This window comes from Herpailurus yagouaroundi, unplaced genomic scaffold (genome assembly GCF_014898765.1).
Source record: "Herpailurus yagouaroundi ecotype Mexico unplaced genomic scaffold, PumYag 210, whole genome shotgun sequence".
In the NCBI taxonomy this organism is placed as follows: domain Eukaryota; kingdom Metazoa; phylum Chordata; class Mammalia; order Carnivora; family Felidae; genus Herpailurus; species Herpailurus yagouaroundi.
The window spans coordinates 530110-551745 of record NW_024412441.1 but is presented as its reverse complement, the minus strand read 5'-3'; the positions used below and the strand labels follow the sequence as shown (position 1 = coordinate 551745).

Sequence of the window (21636 nt, the reverse complement as noted above, 5' to 3'; positions counted from 1 at the left end):
CGCTTAACCGACTGCGCCACCCAGGCGCCCCTCAAAGCTTTTTTTTAAATGTTCATCCATTTATTTTGAGAAAGAGTGCAAGCAAGGGGAGGAGCAGAGAGAGAGGAAGAGGGAGAATCCCAAGCAGGCTCTGTGCTGTCTCTGTGCTGACAGCCAGAGCCCAGTGTGGGGTTCACTGTGAGATCATGACCTGAGCCAAAATCAAGAGCTGGACGCTTAACTGGCTGAGCACACCCACCCCCCAAAATCAAAGTGTTTTTTTAACAGTTTTATAAACCTAAAGCAGAAATTGCTTTTGCCTCAACTAAGATTAATAGAAGACTAAAGCCAAGAAATTAGAAATAAGGTATAAAAAAAAAGGGAATAAATAGAAGTTAAAAGTGATAAATCAAAACAAAAGATATTTGGAGCCCAAAAACAGTGAAACAAATGGATGAGATATAAAGAGCCAGAAGCCAATAAACTTTTGCAAATAAAAAATTAGTATTTTAATATCAGAGTTTAATCTACATATTTATGTATAAATATGACCACCGATGCTATTTATAAAGGCAGTAAGATGTCCAGTAATAAGAAAATAATTGTAACGCTTTTATAAATTGGGGAAATGTGTATGTATTTAAAAAAATCATCTTTTAAAAAAATTTTGTTAGTTTATTTATTTATTTTGAGAGAGAGGGAGCGAGTGCAAGTGGGGGAGGAGCAGAGAGAGAAGGAGAGAGAGAGAATCTCAAGCAGGCTCTGCACTGTTAGCGCAGAGCCCTTTGCAGGGCTGGAACTCATGAACCTGTGAGATTCTGACCTGAGCAGAAATCAAAAGTCAGACACTAACCGACTGAGCCACCCGGGTGCCCCTAAAAAAAAAATCATCTTTTTGAAGATTATCAGAAGACATTGGGGAAATGTTTATAATAAAAATGGTAAGTTTAACAAAGTACATATATAGTGATTCTAATTTTTTTAAGTTATAAAAATACATATGTGTTTCCTCAAAATGTTAAACATAGACTTAACCATATGACTCAGTAATCCTGAGTCATATATATATATACTTTCATATATATCCAAAAGAAATGGAAACTTATGTCTCTGTAAAAACATACACATGAATGTTCAGAGCAGCATTATTCACAATAGCTACAGTAGAAACAATCCAAATGTTTATCAACTGATAATGGATAAAACAAAATTTGATATTTTTGTTATTTGCCAAACATTATTTGGCAATGAAAAGGAATGGTGTACTGTTAATGCTACAACATGGATGAATCTTGAAAACATTATGCTAAACTGAAAGAGGCCAGACATAAAAGGCCACATATTGTATAATTCCATTTATTTTGAATATTGAGAATAGGCAAATCAATAGAAACAAAATAGATCAGGGGGCCATGTGCTGGCTCAGTCGGTGGAGCATGAGAGTCTTGATCTCGGGGTTGTGAATTTGAGCCCCATGTTGGGTGTAGAGATTACTTAAAAATAAAATCTTAGGGGCGCCTGGGTGGCTCAGTCGGTTAAGCGTCCGACTTCAGCTCAGGTCACGATCTCGCGGTCCGCGAGTTCGAGCCCTGCGTCAGGCTCTGGGCTGATGGGTCAGAGCCTGGAGCTTGCTTCCAATTCTGTGTCTCCCTCTCTCTCTGCCCCTCCCCCGTTCATGCTGTGTCTCTCTCTGTCTCAAAAAAAATGTTAAAAAAAATTTTTTTTAAATAAAATCTTAAAAAGAAAAAAATGGCAATAGTTAGTGGTTACCAGAGACTGGGGTCTGACTGCTAATGGGTAAGGGGCTTCGTTTGGGGATGATAAAAATATTCTAAAATTACACTGAAGGGGGCTGTACAACCGTCAGTATATGTAATACAAAATGTCAGTATATTTCAATAGTTTTTACTTCTAGATGTTGGAATTACATCAGATTTTATTTTCCTTTTTTTTTGGCATTTTCCAAATTTTCTGCAAAAAAACACAAATTTATTTATTTATGTATTTATTTATTAATGTTTATTTATTTTTGAGAGACAGAGACAGCGTGAGCAGGCAAGAAGCAGAGGGAGAGGGAGACACAGAATCTGAAGCAGGCTCCAGGCTCTGAGCTGTCAGCACAGAGCCTGACGTAGGGCTCAAACTCATGAACTACAAGATCATGACCTGAGCTGAAGTTGGCCTCTTCACCGACTGAACCACCCAGGTGCTCCAACACAAATGTTATTTAAAACAGTTACTGGGATGCCTGGGTCGCTCAGTCAGTTAAGTGTCTGATTTTGGCTCAGGTCATGAGCTTGCTGTCCGTGAGTTCGAGCCCCGTGTTGGGCTCTGTGCTGACAGCTCAGAGCCTGGAGCCTGCCTCGGACTCTGTGTCTCCGTCTCTCTCTACACCTCCCCTACCGCACTCTGTCTTTGTCTGTCAAAAATAAATAAACATTGAAAAAAAAATTTTAAACAAATCGTTGTTCAATCAGTGTTAATCCAGGTGTAATCTCTGGGTAGGTATTTGTCCTTAAATTGCCACTGGTCTGCAACACAATACAGAAATTGAAAGTAAATACCTAGAAACTTTTAATAACTATTTTACATTGCTGTAACATCCAAACATATGATCACTCTAATAATTCTGTTTTGCACAAGTATTGCTCCTCAGTGGATTGGGAGAAAAAAAATTGAAACCTGCTTCTTTGCTACAGATAAAGAAGCTCTGCCCTAGGAAATTCCTAATGTTTTATCAGAAAATGTTTAGATCAAAGGCTATGAGTACAGAGGTTGAGGAAAGCAAGTAAAAACTAAAACAGATTAAAATAAAATATGTAAATAACAATAACAGTACAAATGATTAGAGCAAATTGTGTCTTTTAAAAGAGATATGGGGCGCCTGGGTGGCGCAGTCAGTTAAGCGTCCGACTTCAGCCAGGTCAAGATCTCGTGGTCCGTGAGTTTGAGCCCTGCATCAGGCTCTGGGCTGATGGCTCAGAACCTGGAGCCTGTTTCCGATTCTGTGTCTCCCTCTCTCTCTGCCCCTCCCCCGTTCATGCTCTGTCTCTCTCTGTCCCAAAAATAAATAAACGTTGAAAAAAAAATTAAAAAAAAATAAAAATAAAAAAAATAAAAGAGATAAAAGCAAAAAGCTTACTGGCTGAACAAAATCAATTGAAAAACCACTCGTGTTCCAGTTAGACAGCAGAGGTGGGCTTGGCTTCACCTCCCACAGCAGCATCCCCAGAAGGAGATAGTGCTCTCATCCTTTCAAGCTCAACCTTCCAAAATAAAACACCAAATGAAGTCCCCTATTTGCCTCTTGATAATGGTTCCTACTTCTTGTTAAGGGTGCTGGGTTGTCACAGGGGTGGGACCAACGTAATGTGCAAAAGGCTTGGTCTGTACACACCCTGGGGGAAACTTGCTCTTCTGAGGTGAGATGGAATGTCCTCTTACTTCTTCCCTGGGTTGGAATCACAAGGTCAAAAAGTCTCCTGGGGTGGGGGGCACCTGGGCGGCTCAGTGGGTTTTGGCTCAGGTCATGATTTCATGGTTTGTGAGTTCAAGCCCCAGGTTGGGCTCTGTACCGATGATGTGGAGCCTGCTTGGGATTCTTTCTCTCTCTCGCTCGCTCTCTCTCTCTCTCTCTCTCTCTCTCGCCCCCCCCCTCCACCCTTGCTTGGCTATTATGAATAATGCTGCTGTGAACATGGGTGTACAAATATATCTGTTCCAGTCCCTGCTTTCCTTCTCTCGTGAATATACCCAGAAGTGAAGTTGCTGGATCATATGGAACTCTATATTTAATTTTCTGAGGAAGTGCCATATTTTTTCCCATGGTGACTGTACCTTTCACATTCCCACCAACAATTCACAAGGGTTCCAACTTCTCCACATTCTTACTAACACTTGTTTTTTTTTTTTCTTTTTTTTTTTTAAGTAATAGCTTTACTAATGGGTGTAGTGGTTATTTCATTGCAATTTTGATTTGTTCCTTAATGATTAGTGATGTTGAGCATCTTTTCATGTGCTTATTGTCCATTTGCATATCTTCTTTGGAGAAATGTCTATTCAAGTCCTTTGCCCATTTTTGAATTGGTTTTTTTGTTGTTGTTGTTACTGTTGAGTTGTAGGAGTTCTTTATTTATTGTGGATATTAATCCATTATCAGATATGTGATTTGCAAATACTTTCTCACCACTGAGTATGATGTTAGCTGTTCCTATATATGGGTTCCTATATATAGGGGTTCCTATATATGGGCTCTATTATGTTGGAGTAGGCTCTATTCCTAATTTGTTTAGTGTTTTTCATCATGAAAAGGATGTTAAATTATGTCAGATGCCTTTCCTGAATCAATTGAGATGATCATGTATTTTCCTCCCCTTCATTCTGTTAATGTGGTATATTACATTGATTTTTCTGTTAAGCCATCCTTGCATTCCAGGAATAAATTCCACTATGTTGTGGCATAATCCTTTCAATATGCTGCTAAATTCAGTTTGCTAGTACTTTATTGAGGATTTCTGCTTCAGTGTTCATAAGGGAGATCAGTCTTTAGGTTTCTTTTTTTGTATTGTCTTTGGCTTTGGTATCAGGATAATGCTGGCCTCATGCAATGAGTTAGGAAGTATTCCCTTTTCTTCAATTGTTTGGAAGAGTTTGAAAGAGATTGGTTAGTTCTTCTTTAAATGTTTAATAGAATTCTCCAGTGAAGCCATCTGGTTCAGGGCTTTTCTTTGTTCAAAGGTTTTGATTATTGATTCAGTCTCATTATTATATTTCTATTCAGATTTTCTATATCTTCACAATTCTGTCTGATTGTTTTTCTAGGAACTTTTCCATTTCATCTGGATTATTCAATTTGTCAGCATACAATTTTCATAATACTCTCTTAGAATATTTTTAAATTTCTGTAGAATTGGTAGTAATTTCCCACCATGTGTAATTTTTGAGCACACACCCATGTGCAAGGTGCCCTGGGTTAGGTTCTGGAATCCATCTTCGAGTATCATGACATCAGAAACTTCTAGTCCAGTGTACTTAAAAATGTGATTTATGGACAAAGTTGGATAACCTTACACTTTTCAGAATTATGTTAACTATATATATAAATTTAACATCGATTTCCAAGTTACATTCAATGAAGGAAAATGCTTATGATAGTCTTACTAGCCCTTACTTGTTGCTAAAGGTCTCTGGTCTCAGACTATATCTGGTACAAAGTCTTGGAGGCAGGACCAACTAGCATCAGTGCCCTCTGGTCCAGCACTGCTCATGGCACCACACACATTCAAGCCCAGTGTAGGAATGGGACCCCTTTTTACTTTCTATTCCGTGTGGTATCCACACAGTAGATGACACAAGGCACACTAGTCTTAAGGATACAGTTTGATGGGTTTTTACATAAGTCTAAATGTGTGTAACTAACAGTAGATCAAAAATAGTCCCATCTCCCAGGAAAATCCTTTATGTGTACATGAGACATGGGAAGATTTGGGCTCTTAAAGTTTCAGTCTGGCAGCAGTGTAGAGGAAGGAGAGTGATATGGGCTCTGAGTCTTTATCTGGGAGCCTTGCTGCAGGAAGCATCTGTGAATTCTGACTCTGGCAGGAGTGGCCTAGATGTCCCCATGTTCTAGAAATCAGGGTTGGCCTGAACCCTCCAACAAGCTCTACTTGTACTTACACACACACCACATACATACATACCACACCTGCCGCACAGACCCATCCATTCAACATTTGTAGGCTTTGCAGATTCTGATTTGGTGGAGTATCCAGTGATAAAAAAACCATAGTCCTCGCCCTTCTGAAGGAGAGCCAGTGTTACTACAGCCCAGAGAACCCCAAGGGCTCATTTTCTGACTCTTTTAGATGTGGTTGGCAGTACCTGCCATATTCCTTTGTACCTTCCTTTGCTTCTCAGAAAACCCTAGCTCTGCTCTGTTGTGGGCATCACTCACTCACCTGAAGTGAGGTTGGGGGCAGGATCATCATGACTCTGATCATCTTGCTCTGCTCCTGCTTCCTCAGCCATAGCTACTAGAGGTGCCAGTTTGCTTATTTGTCCAGAAAGTAGGTCCAGGGATGTGAGATTAGAAAGATACAGGCTATTTAGCCTGGAAAGCACCCATTAGGAGGTAAGTAGATTACTCTAGAGAGGGATTTTATAAGAAGGAAGTGGACTGATTATTCATTGTCTGTGAAAGAAGCATAAGAGAAACAGGCTCAGGTTAAGAAAGGAAAGCTGGTGTTCAGAGAGCAGAAAGAAAATCCTTGTGCAAAGAGTAGTCATGGTGGTGCCACATGGCCTCCACCCCAGCCCTCTGAGAGGACAGATAGCAGCCCAGAGGAGAGTTTCGTAGTTCTCCTGACTCCGGTGATGGGCAGGGTTGGGCTGGCACTCTGGTCCTGCTAACTGAACGGTTCCATGATTCTATGATGTCACTGAAGAGAAAAGAATGGGGAGCTGGGCTTGGCTCCAGCTGCTCCAATTCCTCTCCTCTGGATTCTTGATAGTTTTCGGGGTGAGGGGAGGTGAGCTGAGCCGATCCCACGTGTCCCAGCTCAGTCTCCCCTCCAACCACCTGAGCCCCCACCATATTTATGGAGAGAAATTAGCCAGTGTGAGTCAACTTCATTGAAACAAGCAGAGCATCTTTTATGAAGTGGATCAAAAGGACAACAATGAAAATAGCCTTGTGTTCTTCTGTTTCTAGAAAACGTAAAGAACAAGAGAACTACATTCAAACTAAGCTGGAAAAGAATATTGCATGATCTGTGACTGTGAGAGTAGATGAGTCTTCTGGCTAATCCTCTGGCCTTTGAAATCACCGCAATCACTTTCTTCATCCTCCTTCTAATTTGCTTCATTTGCATCCTCCTTTTATTGGTGGTTTTTTTATATAAATGGTATAAATCCATGCTGATAAATTGGGATCAGATTTCAAGTCATGCTAGCAAATGTATCTAGAAATAATCTAAGTCAATTTATGATAGAGCCAGTAACGCCATAGCTACCTACTTTGTCCATTTAGGAATTTTAGGAAATCTAATTTCCTGTTTAAAAGTGATGTTCTATGCCAAGCATTCAATTCGAGGCCATTCTCCTTTTTCTGAATTTTTTTGCTTATTCATTTTCAGTTTCCAAAGCAAGAAAGATGTACAGACAGAAAAACGCCCTTGTGCAGATGGTAATGGAGGTGAAGGTTGTTTAACTGCTAATGTGGAGGCGAACATTTCAAGAGACCAGGAAAAGTAAGTCTGTATCGTAGAATGTTGTAGAAAGTCATTTTGGGGTATAGCAATGGTGGCTAACATGCCTGAATTTCTAAAAATCCTGCTGATCGATTATCTAGGACTCTCCTGACACAAATCATAGACTTGAACGCACCCATGAGGCCTGGCATTCTTGTCCAGAGACGGAGTAAAGAAGCGTTGATCACACCCTTAGAAGAGAAAGAAAACATGGAAGAAGAGGGGGAGGACATAGTAAGAGAGAAGCAAGAACCTAAGAATGCTGAAGGAAATGGTCAAGAGGTGACGGACTTTTCTACTCTCAAGGGGCCGTTTAGAATTTGTTTAATTGAAAAGGTGGTAAATGACTTGGCTGGGTCCAATGACATGGCTTTGCCTGCAACTTAAGTTTTTACCTGAAAGGAGCATCGTGTCTGCAGTCATCCAAACCATCTTCTTAGCTCATCAGTCTGTGTTATTAAACCAGTCATACGTGCCAAATCTAGACACTTTCCCATTCTTTACTCTTACATTTGTGTTGTTCCTAATAGTTCCCCTTCATTGTGCTTTCCCCAGAATCCTAAGATCTCAGAGCTGGAGGAGTCCTTGGAGATCATCTAGGGATCCAGCCCTTTCATGTTACAAATGAGAAAATGAGATGAATTGCTCAAGGTCATTCTTCCCCCATAGCCAAGCTCAGGACCAGGCCCCACGCCCCCGTTTTGGTTCCAGGCTCCTTATACAACAGCATACAATCACCCCTGCACCTTCTCGAGCTCCCTGTTGGGGCTCCCTGATAGGGACAGTTCACATCTTCCCTTACACAAGGCCTAAGCCCAGAGGCAGAATGACAGTGCAGGGGGCTCCTTTGTAACCATAGAAATATGAAAATGAGATCATGATGGATTACTGCTGCTTTCCTGTATCACTTAGAAACACTTCTTCTGTTTCTCACGAACAATGCTTCTATATTTAATTTAAAATATAAATTAAATTAAAAATATAAACTTAGGTGTTTTAAAGAAGGGCTTGTTGCTTTCGTAAATTAAGCATTTGACTGTTGCCCCATTCTCTTGCAGGATGATGATTTGCAAAAACCACCCATTCCTGTCACCAGAAGTCAATCAGCTGTTGAAAACCACAGAAGACCTTTAAAAGGAGTGACATTTTCTAGGGAGGTAATTGTTGTGGACCTTGGGAAGGAATACCCGAAACCTCAAAGCTACCCTTTAGAACATAAAGAGAGAAAATTAGCTCAGAAAAGTGTGGGTAAACGAAATGTAAACTTAGATGAACAATGAAATGACTGGGGGTACAAGATCATGATGAAATGGCAAAGTATGGGGAATTAAGCAAATACAGATAGTATTTTACCTTTGTGCAGAAACAAGTGGGCTACATGCAAAATTTTTAAGTAAAATACCCAGAGCTTGAATATATTTTTTTTTTAACTCTAATCTGAGTTCAAGAAATGTATTGTATTAAGTGTCCTTAAAACACTATCTACTCAAACACTGTTCTAACATGTGAATAAAGTTATTTGTGTTTGTGCAGATGTCTGTTAGGCAAGTCATATTTAAGGGGAACTTTGGGGATAGCATGTTCTTGATGCTGTCATCACAGGCATTCATGACCAAATGACATTACTGTTATCATCATGGAAACTTCCAATAACAAGGACTAGGATATCCTGCTACATAATCCCTGTTGAACTCAGTCCTCAAACCCTTATTGTACTGACAGCTGCTTTGGTGTTTTTTTTTTTTAACATTTATTTATTTTTAAGAGAGAGAGTTAGAGCATGAGTGGGGGAGGAACAGAGAGAGAGGGAGACACGGGATCTGAGGCAGGCTCCAGGCTCTGAGCTGTCAGCACAGAGCCTGAAGCAGGGCTTGAACTCATGGACCGTGAGATCATGACCTGAGCTGAAGTTGGACAGTTAACCTACTGAACCACCCAGGCTCCCGAACTGACAGCTGCTTTGTAAGATTGCTAGAAAAAAACCCTACCGTCACCAACAAAACATCCTGTTGCTTCAGGCGAGTCCTGAGTTTACACTATTCTTGATTTCAGTAGTTTAAAATCTGCTGTCCATATGTGGAATAAGATAGTATAGGCCATTAAATCATCCAAACTGCTGCAGTAAACATTGTTAAATGTGTAAGAGGCCATGAGAGAGATAAAAAGCAGAAGGGGTGCCTGGGTGGCCTAGTTAGTTAAGCTTCTGACTCTTAATTTCGGCTCAGGTCATGATTTTGAGGTTTGTGGGTTCAAGCACCGCATCGGGCTCAGCACTGACAGTATGGAGCCTGCTTGGGATTCTCCTTTTCTTTTTCTTTTTTTTTTTTAATTTTTTTTTCAACGTTTTTTTATTTATTTTTGGGACAGAGAGAGACAGAGCATGAACAGGGGAGGGGCAGAGAGAGAGGGAGACACAGAATCGGAAACAGGCTCCAGGCTCCGAGCCGTCAGCCCAGAGCCTGAGGGATTCTCCTTTTCTCTGTCTCTGCCCCTCCCCCAATCACTGCTCAGGTGCCCTCTCTCTCTCAAACTTAAAAAAAAAAAAAAAAAAGCAGAAGGGGAGCCTGGCGGGGAGGGGCCCAGTCAGTTAAGCAGCTGACTTCAATTCAAGTCATGATCTCGCAGTTCCTGAGTTCGAGCCCTGCCTTGGGCTCTGAGCATCTGAGCTGCTTCAGATTCTGTCTGTCTGTCTCTCTCTCTCTCTGCCCCTCCCCTACTTGCTCTCTCTCGCGCTCTCTCTCTCTCTCAAAAATAAACATTTTTTTAAAAAAGCAGAAGACAGAAGACATAGCATTTGATTCAGGGTCTAGCACATTGTCATGTGTATGACACATGCTCAATGTTGAGTGATTGAAAGAGTAAGTGATACATTTAGAATGTGACTAATTCTAAATGAAGAGTACTGACACCCTTTGATATTGAGAGAAGTCCTTGTAGTCTGGGGTTGTTCCACTGTGAGAAGGAACTTAATGAATGGAAGGATTGGATAATACAAGCAGAAGGAAGAGTGTTTTTCAGCTGGGGAAAGGCATAAGCCAAAACAAAGTGAGAATGTGGGTCAAGTTTGGTGGACTCCAGTTACCTGGGGCTGTAGGTTGTCATTGAGAGTTGAGAGAGAACAGTGCAGTGTAGTGAGGAGTCAGAGTAAGGTCACTCTTGGGATTCTAGGCTGGAGGTATAGGGTGGAGAAGGGATAAAAGCAGTATGGACTTCAGGGAAGAGGCGGGGATGGTCTACAAAAATATTCAGAGCCCATGAGCTCTCTACAAGCACTTAAAAATCTGGGTCTTTCACCTGATGATAATATTAAAAATTTTTTTTAAATTGTGGCAAAGTACACATAACATAAAATTTACCATCTTAACTATTTTTAAGTGCATAGTTTAATAGTGTAAAGTACAGGGGCACCTAGGTGGTTCAGTGGGTTAAGTGTCCAACTTCGGCTCAGGTCATGAACTCATGGTTCGCGAGTTCAGGCCCCGAGTTGGACTCTCTGCTGTCAGCACAGAGCCCGGAGCCTGCTTCAGATCCTCTGCTTCCCTCTCTCTCTCTACCCCTCCCCTCCCCTGCTCATGTGTTCTTTCTCTCTCTCAAAAACAAATATTTAAAAATAATAATAGTAATAATAAAAATAAAAGTAAATGGTGTGAAGTACATTTACCTTGGACAACCACCACCACAGAGCTCTTTGCATCTTGCAAAACTTGTAACTCTGTGCCTAGTAAGCCTAATCCTTCTTTCAGCCTGCCCCAACTCCTGGTAAGCACCATTCTACTTTTTGTCTCTATGAATTTGATTACTCTAAGTACCTCATATAAGTGGAATCACAGTATATGTGATTATTTCACCTAGCATGATATTCTCAAGATTCATCCATGGGTCAGGAACTTCCCTCCTTTTTAAGAAAAATTAAAGTATAGTTAATACAATGTCACATTAGTTTCAGGTGTACATCATAGTGATTCAACAAGTCAACGCATTATGCGGCGCTCACCACAAGTGTCGCTACCGTCTGTCATCACACAACACTATCACAATACCTTATATTGTACCTTTTATCTCTGTGACTTATTCATTCTGTAACTAGAAGCCTGGACCTGCCCCTCTCCTTCACCCATTTACCCATCCCCCCCTCTCTCCCCTCTGACAACCATTAGTTAGTTCTCTGTGTTCCTGGGTCTGTTTCTGGTTTTCATTTATTCATTTTGTTTTTTAGATTCCACATAGAAGTGAAATCATGTGGAATTTGCCTTTCTCTGACTGACTTATTTCACTTAGCATCATACCCTCTAGGTCCATCCGTGTTGTCACCAATGGCCAGATCTCATCCTTTTGATGGCTGAGTAATATTCCACTGTGTATATGCGTATGTGTTTGTGTGTAATATATACATACACATCTCACATCTTTATCCATTCATCTATATCTGTGCACACTTGGGTTGTTTCCATATCTTGGCTATTATAAATAATGCTGCAATGAACATAGGCATGCAGATATCTTCTCAAATTAGTGTTTTCACTTTCCCTGGGTAAATACCAAGGGAATTACTGGATCATATAGTATTTCTATTTTTAATGTTTTGAGGAACCTCCATACTCTATTCCACAACGACTGTACCAATTTACATCCTCACAGGCAGGAACAAGGGTTCCTTTTTCTCTACATCCTCACCAACTTGTTATTTCTTATCTTTGGGATTCTAACCATTCTGATAGATATAAATGTATCTCTCATTTTGGTTTTGGTTTGCAGTTCCCTAATGATTATTGATATTGAGCATCTTTTCACGTGTCTATTGACCATCTGTTTGTTATCTTTGGAAAAATGTCTAGGTCCTCTGCCCATTTTTTAAAAGGATTATTTATTTTTTTGATATTGAGTTATGTAAGTTCTTTATATGTTTAGGTATTAGGCCCTTATCGAATATATCATTTGCAAATATCTTCTCTCATTCTGTATTCTTTCATTTGTTTTGTTGATGGTTTCCTTCAGCTGTGCAAAAGCTTTTTTTCTGGTGTAGTCCCAATAGTTTATTTTTGCTTTTGCTTCCTTTACCCAAGGAGAAATATCTAGAATAATGTTTCTATGGATGATGTCAGAGAAATTATTGCCTATGTTTTCTTCTATGAGTTTTATGGTTTCAAGTCTCACATTTAGGTCTTTAATTCATTTTGAGTTTATTTTTTGTGTCTGGTGTAAGAAAGTGGCCCAGTTTCATTCTTTTTCATGTAGCTGTCAGTTTTCCCAGCACCACTTATTGAAGAGACTGTCCTTTCCCTATAATATAAAGAATTCCCTTACTTTGTAAGCCTGAATAATATTCCATTTGTATGTACATACCACATTTTGTTTATCCATTCCACTTGTGTTGCTTCTTTTTTCTTGTGAATAATGTTGCTATGAATATTCACATCTTTATTTATTTATAAATTTATTTATTTTGAGAGACAGCACGTGCATGAGCATGACTGAGGGAGGGGCAGAGAGAGGAGTGGGGAGAGAGAATCCCAACCAGACTCTGTGCTGTCAGCGCAGAGTTCAATACAGGGCTCAATCCCACAAACCATGAGATCATGACCTGACCTGAAATCAAGACTTGGACACTTAACCAATTCAGCCACCCAGACACCCCTATCTAAAATTTTAATATAAGACAATTCAGAGTTATGTGGATGATGATTTATTGGTGTGTATTCCTATATGATGTCATGGTTTTGTTGACCATATCTGCATCTGTATTTAGGGCACCAAATTACTTTGTCACAAGCTGAAGAGAAAAGATTAGAGGAGGAATTAATATGTAAATCATGCATCTATGTCAAATGAAGACCAATTTCCTGGTGATTGACTATACTAATTATGGTTTTATAAATGTTCCAGTAGAAGAAAATGGTAGGATCGTTGGCCATCAGTGCCCATGTTAGTACAGGCACACGGAATTTCCAGTAGGTCATTGGTGCCACAACTATGGGGTGAACAGTAGAACAGTCAAAGAACAAATGTTAATTTGTATTTTCTTGGTTTTATGCTTTTGTTTATATTTGATTTGTAAATTTGTTTTGTCTTCTGGTTGCATGAGAGCTCTAAGGATTAGAAGTTGATACCTGGTTTCATGTTTCTGCATAGTAATGGGAGGGGGCAGAGGCATGAGATCTTTCCTCCAGGATTAGGTTATCAAGAGTAGCAACCAGAAGATAAATAGAGATGGCTCTAGGGACAATTCAGGTTTGGAGGATGAGGATCCAGGATAGGGAAGTGGCAGCACACAAGGAGATTATGAAGAGAGTAACGAATGTCAGTTTCTGGTGAGATGTGGGAGGAAAATGAGGAGGGCACCAAGATGACTTCTGAGTTGGGATACTTGAGGGACTGTCCGAAATAGGAAAGTCCAAAGAGGGGACTAATTGGAGAAAAGAGATCAGCTGGTTTTTAGATCTGTTGAATTTGAGGTATTTGCCAGAAATTCAACTGAAGATGCTCAGTGATCAGTAAAGCTTTCAGAGTCTGTTTCCATCTCCTAAGCCATGGATTCAGTGAAAAGTTGAGTAATTCTTTCTCAATACCTAATGGTGCTTCTCTTGCAAACTTGCTACCTTTCCTCTTTAATTAGCTGTTGACCCAGGGACTGTCTTCAAATGACTACTCCAAGCAGGACACATCATCCAAAAGCCAAAAGGGAAACTTTGATATTGGACTATTAAAAAAAAAAAAACCAAAAGCCTTCTGTTCAGCAAAAAATAACATCAGAACGCTGACAGCAAACTGGGACGATTTTTAGAAAAAAAAAATTTTATACTGAAGTAATTTCAAATTTACAGAAAAGTTGCAAGAGTAGTACAAAATCATGTGCCTTAACTCAGATTCCCAGGTTAGCAGTGTACACATTTGTTTTATTATTCACAGTCTCCATGTATACGTATTTGTGTCTTGTAAGCATTTGAGAGTAAGACGCAAACATGCTGTATCATTTACCCTTAGTACTTTAGCCCATACTTCCTAAAAATTGGGACATTCTTCCATATAACCACAGGTCGACCATCAGTTAACATTGATACACTATTGTCATTTAACCTACATTTGAGATTTGCCAGTTGTCCCATTACATTTTTCTAAAATCCAGGATCCAATTCAGAATAACGTTTTTCATTTTGTTGTGACATCTCTTTGATCTCCTTCAATGTGGACCAGTTCCTCAGCCTTTCCTTGACTTTTCTGACCTTGACCTTTTTGAATATTGCAGGCCAGTTACTTTATAGAACGTCCCTCACTGTTTGGGTCTGCCTGATGTTTCTTTCTTTTGTTTTAAGTTTATTTATTTATTTATTTTGAGAGAGAGAACGCAAGTGGAGGAGGGACACAGAAGGAGGAAGAGAGAGAGAATTCCAAGCAGACTCCACAAGGTCAGTGTGGAGCCCCACTCAGAGCTCAAACTCACAAACTGTGAGATCATGGCCTGAGCCAAGACCAAGAGTCAGAGGCCTGCCTGATGTTCCTTTATGATTAGGTTCAGGTCATGGATCTTTGGCAGAAATATTCTAGAAGTGATTCTGTGATCTCAGTGCATCATATCAGGAGGCATGTGCTCCCAATTTGTCCCATAGATATAATGTAATTTAATTTTTATCACTTGGTTAAGATGGTATCTGTTGTTTAAAAAAATATATATGGTGTCTGTTGGATTTCTCCACTGTAAAAATAATAAGTAGTTTTTACTTATTGAGAAACAATTTTATTTTATTTTATTTAAAAAAAAATTTTTTTTTCAACGTTTATTTATTTTTGGGACAGAGAGAGACAGAGCATGAACGGGGGAGGGGCAGAGAGAGAGGGAGACACAGAATCGGAAACAGGCTCCAGGCTCCGAGCCATCAGCCCAGAGCCTGACGCGGGGCTCGAACTCATGGACCGCGAGATCGTGACCTGAGCTGAAGTCGGACGCTTAACCGACTGCGCCACCCAGGCGCCCCGAGAAACAATTTTAGTTGGCATTCTACTAAAAGGTAGGCTTTCCCTTCTATCCTATTCATTCATTCATTCACTCACTATATTACAACTCACTGTGAAGTATAGATTGGCACATGGATGGTGCCTGAGCTGTGCAGTGTGATGCTCTGGAGACAAGGCCGGGGCAGAGTCACAGCTGAGTGGCACATCCAGCCCTTGAATTACTACAGATGGCGATGCCCACGGCCTACAGAGAGAAACCAGGAGGGAAATAGGAGGAGGAGCAGGTTCAGGGAAGTGGCGGTGAGCCAGAGCTTATAGGTTATTCTCTAAATATCCATTCTACCTGTCTTTTTTATAGTAACAACACCCTCCTCCATATTTTCTCTAGTGGCATGTAAGTTCTGGCCATTGAGGTAAGCGTAGAAGTGATGTCTGCCACTTCTGAGTCATGCCCTTAAAAGAAGAGAGGCACACCCCCCTTTTATCTCTCCTTATTCCTGCAGGTAAGGATATGGGAGTGGTTGTAAAGCCGTCTTTGACAAAGCAGATCATTGGCTACAGGAGTTGCCTTTGGCTTGGCTGGGAAACCTAGGCTAGAATGTCAAGTTAGGAGATTTGGAGTTTGGTGGTAGCAGTGTATAGGAGTAGAGAAAATCACAGGGGGGCTGAGGAGAAAACAATGGAAACTTTTATCAAGTGCGTCCTACATGCCTGGAACTGTTCTAATAGCTTTAGCTGTATTAGCTTCTTTAACTTCACACTGCCTATGAGGTTGGGTGGCAGACACTGCTAGTTGTCCTCCAGTATCTATTTTTTCCTTATTTTTTGGTAACAGAATTCCCAAATGTGGTCTGGGCTTGTGGCAGACTAGAATAAGGACTGTATTTCCCAGTTTTCCTCCCTAGGAATTACCATGTGACATGTTATAGCCAACAGGGTCTAAGCAGCAGTGCCCAGCTGTGTCTTAAAGGTTGAGGGTAGGGCGCCTGGGTGGCTCAGTTGGTTGAGTGTCTGAGTTCAGCTCAGGTCATGATCTCACCGTTCATGGGTTCAAGCCCCATATCTGGCTTTCTGCTGTCAATGCAGAGCTTGCTTCAGATCCTCTGTCTCCCTCACTCTACGCCTCCTCCAGCCTCTCTCTCTGTCTCTCAAAAATAAACAAACATAAAAATTTTTTTAAAAGGTTGAGGATGTATTTTGGCTCTCTCTTCTTCGTGCTGCTTGGAATGTGGATGTGTTGGGGGGCCATCTTGAATCCTGATGTGGAAGCCCCATGTGGAGGATCGTTGATGTAAGCTCAGGGCTCCAATGATTGCATAGCTTCCATATTTGCCATGGACTGCCTGTTTTTACATGAGAGGAAAATAGCTTGTTCGGTATTATTTTGTTACTGCTATTTTGTTACTAGTAGTCGTATCTAATTATTTAAATAAGGGGTAACACATCCCCATTTTACAGTGGTAAAGTACAGAGAGGTTAGGAATTTCAGTGGCGGATCCAAGACCTGGGTCCAGACATCGGGCTTCCAGCCTGCCAGCATGGTCTCACACTGCTGCAGGAGAAGAACCCAGCACACATTTACTTAACTCTTGGTGTAAAAAGACTTAAAAAAAATTTTTTTTTAATATTTATTCATTTTTTTGAGAGAGAGAGAGAGAGAGAGGGAGAGACAAAGAGACAGAGAGACAGAGAGCAAGTGGGAGCAGGGCTGAGGCGGAGAGAGACAGACACAGAATCCGAAGCAGGCTCCAGGCTCTGAGCTGTCCGCACAGAGCCAGATATGGGGCGAGAACCCACGGACGTGAGATCACGACCTGAGCCGAAGGTAGACACTTAACTGACTGAGCCACCCAGGCGCCCCTAAAAAGCCTTTTTCACATTGGCTTTCACACTGTCTTCAAATTGTCTTCCTTATAGGCTTTTTTTTTTTTCCCCCAGTTGCGTTTTACTGACGACGATGCTCAGGCCTAGGCCTCATGCGGTGGGTACCGCCTCCTCCCGCTGCCGGGCTGCTTGGCCTTGTTGGGTTCTCCGGGGCGGGAGGTTCATGGCGCGTATATTCCTGGGCCGCAGGTGCAGGGGCTCATACTTTTCACCCTCGTAGAATTGGCTGAACTTCTTTTGCTGAGCCTGTTTAATGACGGTGGGAACACAGGCCATGGATTTGCAAACAATCGAATCGAATCTTGGAGCGATTGGAAGCCACATTGCCTGTCACTTAAGCGACCGCGCAGCTGGGACAGTGCCTCCTTCAGCTCTTTTAGTTGTTTAAGCGGCAATTCCTTGTCACCAGGGTCTCGCCTTAATCTTGGCCTTGGCTGCAAAACCCACCGCTGCCGCCCCTGCTCCACGTACTCCGAGGGACAGGGGCGGGGGGGGGGGGGGGGGGGGGGGCGGCTCATTATAGCCTGATTGCCCACCATGTTTTCCTTCCCCTAATTGCTTCCCTATCTTTGTTAAAGCTTTTTTTCTTTGGTTTGAACCTACCTCTCCCATCTTCTAGCTGTCAAAATTCCATCCATCCTTCAAAGGCCCAGTTCCCTCCTTTCCTAATCCCTTCAATGTCTTGCTTTACTCTTATGAATTTATTCATTTACCCAATAGTTACCGAGAACTGTTGTGTGCTAGGCACTGGGGATTCTCCAATGAGCAAAGCAAATCAACAGGTAGTTGTAAGCTGTTGTATTTGTCTTTGTGTTTGCTACAGCTGTGGCTTTCCAATTAGAAAAAAAAGCAGCACCTTAGTGTAGCCACACACACACACACACACACACACACACACACACACACACAGAATGATTTAAGGAATAACATTTGCTTTTATCATACGGAATAACTCCAATAATTTAAACTCTATTCTATTTCATTAGGATAAAAATGATGGCAGATGCCTACTGAATTGATTTTATAGCCTAGGTAAATAGGCTGGAACATTCAGGTTTGAGAAGTATTTTTCCCTTTCTTCAGTCAGTCATCAGATGTTTTCCCACATTGCAGTGTGTGCTGGCATAGCTCTGGCCTTGGGGTGAAGAGGAGGAAGGGCTCCTTCTTCATGGCTAGCTGGTGGGTGAAGGGAGCATGGCTTGAGAGCCAATGCCATTCAAAGTGCCCTACGGGCTATCGTGTGCTTAGGCCAGATGTGTATATTGGTAACTCAATAACTGTTAGTGTAATGAAGCCATACTGCAGCAGAGGCATTAGGATTATAGAAATAGAATAGTGACTTTCTCAACAGCAGAATCTTAGCAGCTCATAGATCTACTGTGATGTGAAACTTGAATCAAAGTTCTGATTCTCTAATGCATTGTAAGAGTCAATCCTGGACATAGACTTTTCAACTCCTTTCTGTAGACATAGAGAAAATGTGGTGGAGTTAGTTATGTGTAGAAAACGTGACAATGATTTGGGCTTACCCCAGGGCAGATGGGAAGAAACACATACTTAGAACATTCTGCATTTCTTCCCCCCAAAGTCTGTCAGGACATCATGCTCACTTTAGGCAAGATGCCTAAACCTAAAGTTGTTCTCTCCCCATCCCCAAATCAAACTGAGAAAAACCAAGCTTGGTATAGAAACATCCATCCAGGGCCATCTGGGTGGCTCAGTCGATTAAGCTTCTGACTCTTGATTTCCACTCAGGTCGTGATCTTACAGTTGTGAGACTGAGCCCCGAGTAGGGCTCTGCACTGGGCATGGAGCCTGCTTAAGATTCTCTCTCTGTCTCTACCCCCTTTACTGCCCCGCATTCCCACAGTTCACATGTGTGTGAGCTCTGTCTCCCTCTCAAAACAAACCCAAGAACATCAATTCTTTTTTTTTTTTTTTTTTGAGAGAGAGAGAGGGCTCAAGTGAGCAAGGGGCAGAGAGAGAGAGAGGGAGAGAGAGAGAATCCCATGAGGGGCAGAGACGGGGTGGGGGGAGAGAGGAGGAGAGTAGAGGAGAGAGGGGGAGAGAGAGAGAGAGAGAAGTGGGGCTCACCCAGGGCTTGTGCTCACCCAAAGCAGGACTCGAGCTCACCTGAAGTGGGGCTTGAGTTCACCCAACGTGGGACTCGAACTCACAAACTATAAGATCATGACCGGGAGGGAAGATGGCGGCGTAGGAGGACGCTGGGCTCACCGCGCGTCCTGCTGATCACTTAGATTCCACCTACACCTGCCTAAATAACCCAGAAAACCACCAGAGGATTAGCAGAACGGAGTCGCCGGAGCCAAGCCCAGACGAGAGGCCCACGGAAGAGGGTAGGAAGGGCGGCGAGGCGGTGCGCGCTCCACGGACCGGCGGGAGGGAGCCGGGGCGGAGGGGCGGCTCCCGGCCAAGCAGAGCCCCCGAGTCTGGCTTGCAAAAAGCGGAGGGGCCTGACGGACTGTGTTCCGACAGCAAGCGCGACTTAGCGGCTGGGAGGTCATAAGTTAACAGCTCTGCTCAGAAAGCGGGAAGGCTGGAGGACAAAGGGAAGGAGAGCTGCTGAGCCCCCTGACGACAGAGCTCAGTTTGGTGGGGAACAAAGGCGCTCGCCAGCGCCATCTTCCCCGCCCATCCCCCAGCCAAAATCCCAAAGAGAACCAGTTCCTGCCAGGGAACTTGCTCGCTCCGCGCAAACACCCAACTCTGCGCTTCTGCGGAGCCAAACCTCCGGCAGCGGATCTGACTCCCTCCTGCTGCCACAGGGCCCCTCCTGAAGTGGATCACCTAAGGAGAAGCAAGCTAAGCCTGCCCCTCCTGCCCCTGTGCACCTTGCCTACCCACCCCAGCTAAGACGCCAGATCCCCAGCATCACAAGCCTGGCAGTGTGCAAGTAGCCCAGACAGGCCACCCCACCCCACAGTGAATCCCGCCCCTAGGAGAGGGGAAGAGAAGGCACGCACCAGTCTGACTGTGGCCCCAGCGGTGGGCTGGGGGCAGACATCAGGTCTGACTGCGGCTCCGCCCACCAACTCCAGTTAAACACCACAGCACAGGGGAAGTGCCCTGCAGGTCCTCACCACGCCAGGGACTATCCAAAATGACCAAGCGGAAGAATTCCCCTCAGAAGAATCTCCAGGAAATAACAACAGCTAATGAGCTGATCAAAAAGGATTTAAATAATATAACAGAAAGTGAATTTAGAATAATAGTCATAAAATTAATCGCTGGGCTTGAAAACAGTATAGCTGACAGCAGAGAATCTCTTGCTACAGAGATCAAGGGACTAAGGAACAGTCACGAGGAGCTGAAAAACGCTTTAAACGAAATGCATAACAAAATGGAAACCACCACAGCTAGGATTGAAGAGGCAGAGGAGAGAATAGGTGAATTAGAAGATAAAGTTATGGAAAAAGAGGAAGCTGAGAAAAAGATAAAAAAATCCAGGAGTATGAGGGGAAAATTAGAGAACTAAATGATACACTAAAAAGAAATAATATATGCATAATTGGTATCCCAGAGGAGGAAGAGAGAGGGAAAGGTGCTGAAGGGGTACTTGAAGAAATAATAGCTGAGAACTTCCCTGAAGTGGGGAAGGAAAAAGGCATTGAAATCCAAGAGGCACAGAGAACTCCCTTCAGACGTAACTTGAATCGACATTCTGCACGACATATCATAGTGAAACTGGCAAAATACAAGGATAAAGAGAAAATTCTGAAAGCAGCAAGGGGTAAACGTGCCCTCACATATAAAGGGAGACCTATAAGACTCGTGACGGATCTCTCTTTTGAAACTTGGCAGGCCAGAAAGAGTTGGCACGAGATTTTCAGTCTGCTAGACAGAAAAAATATGCAGCCGAGAATCCTTTATCCAGCAAGCCTGTCATTTAGAATAGAAGGAGAGATAAAGGTCTTCCCAAACAAACAAAAACTGAAGGAATTTGTCACCACTAAACCAGCCCTACAAGAGATCCTAAGGGGGACCCTGTGAGACAAAGTACCAGAGACATCACTACAAGCATAAAACATACAGACATCACAGTGACTCTAAACCCATATCTTTCTATAATAACACTGAATGTAAATGGATTAAATGCGCCAACCAAAAGACATAGGGTATCAGAATGGATAAAAAAACAAGACCCATCTATTTGCTGTCTACAAGAGACTCATTTTAGACCTGAGGACACCTTTAGATTGAGAGTGAGGGGATGGAGAACTATTTATCATGCTACTGGAAGCCAAAAGAAAGCTGGAGTAGCCATACTTCTATCAGACAAACTAGACTTTAAATTAAAGGCTGTAACAAGAGATGAAGAAGGACATTATATAATAGTGACAGGGTCTATCCATCAGGAAGAGCTAACAATTATAAATGTCTATGCGCCGAATACTGGAGCGCCCAAATATATAAAACAATTACTCATAAACATAAGCAACCTTATTGATAAGAATGTGGTAATTGCAGGGGACTTTAACACCCCACTTACAGAAATGGATAGATCATCTAGACACACGGTCAATAAAGAAACAAGGGCCCTGAATGAGACATTGGA

General features: G+C 42.2%; 1 protein-coding gene and 1 long non-coding RNA gene across 2 annotated transcripts in view; one reads left to right on the top strand and one right to left on the bottom strand.

Annotated features, from left to right (window-relative positions):
- The window catches only part of LOC121016245 (uncharacterized), a 13228-nt gene extending 6862 nt beyond the window's left edge, over positions 1 to 6366 (bottom strand). The window contains exon 1 of the long non-coding RNA XR_005784176.1: positions 5937 to 6366. This is a non-coding gene — a long non-coding RNA (uncharacterized LOC121016245). The remainder of the gene's footprint in view (positions 1 to 5936) is intronic.
- Positions 6367 to 6481: 115 nt separating this feature from the next.
- On the top strand, positions 6482 to 8640 carry CUNH2orf74 (chromosome unknown C2orf74 homolog). Its single transcript, XM_040453639.1, has 5 exons — positions 6482 to 6595; positions 6689 to 6881; positions 7113 to 7226; positions 7328 to 7508; positions 8285 to 8640. Exons 2-5 carry the CDS (start codon positions 6766 to 6768, stop codon positions 8504 to 8506), a joined length of 633 nt encoding a protein of 210 aa, XP_040309573.1. The 5' UTR covers positions 6482 to 6595; positions 6689 to 6765; the 3' UTR covers positions 8507 to 8640.
- The last annotated feature ends 12996 nt before the right edge of the window (positions 8641 to 21636 follow it).

Bases quoted from the DNA above. Each gene is read 5' to 3' on its own strand.
- CUNH2orf74 (XM_040453639.1), top strand. From the start codon at position 6,766: ATGAGTCTTCTGGCTAATCCTCTGGCCTTTGAAATCACCGCAATCACT. The intron at 6,882-7,112 runs GTATAAATCCAT...ATTCATTTTCAG, and splicing joins GTGGTTTTTTTATATAAATG to TTTCCAAAGCAAGAAAGATG. The intron at 7,509-8,284 runs GTGACGGACTTT...ATTCTCTTGCAG, and splicing joins CTGAAGGAAATGGTCAAGAG to GATGATGATTTGCAAAAACC.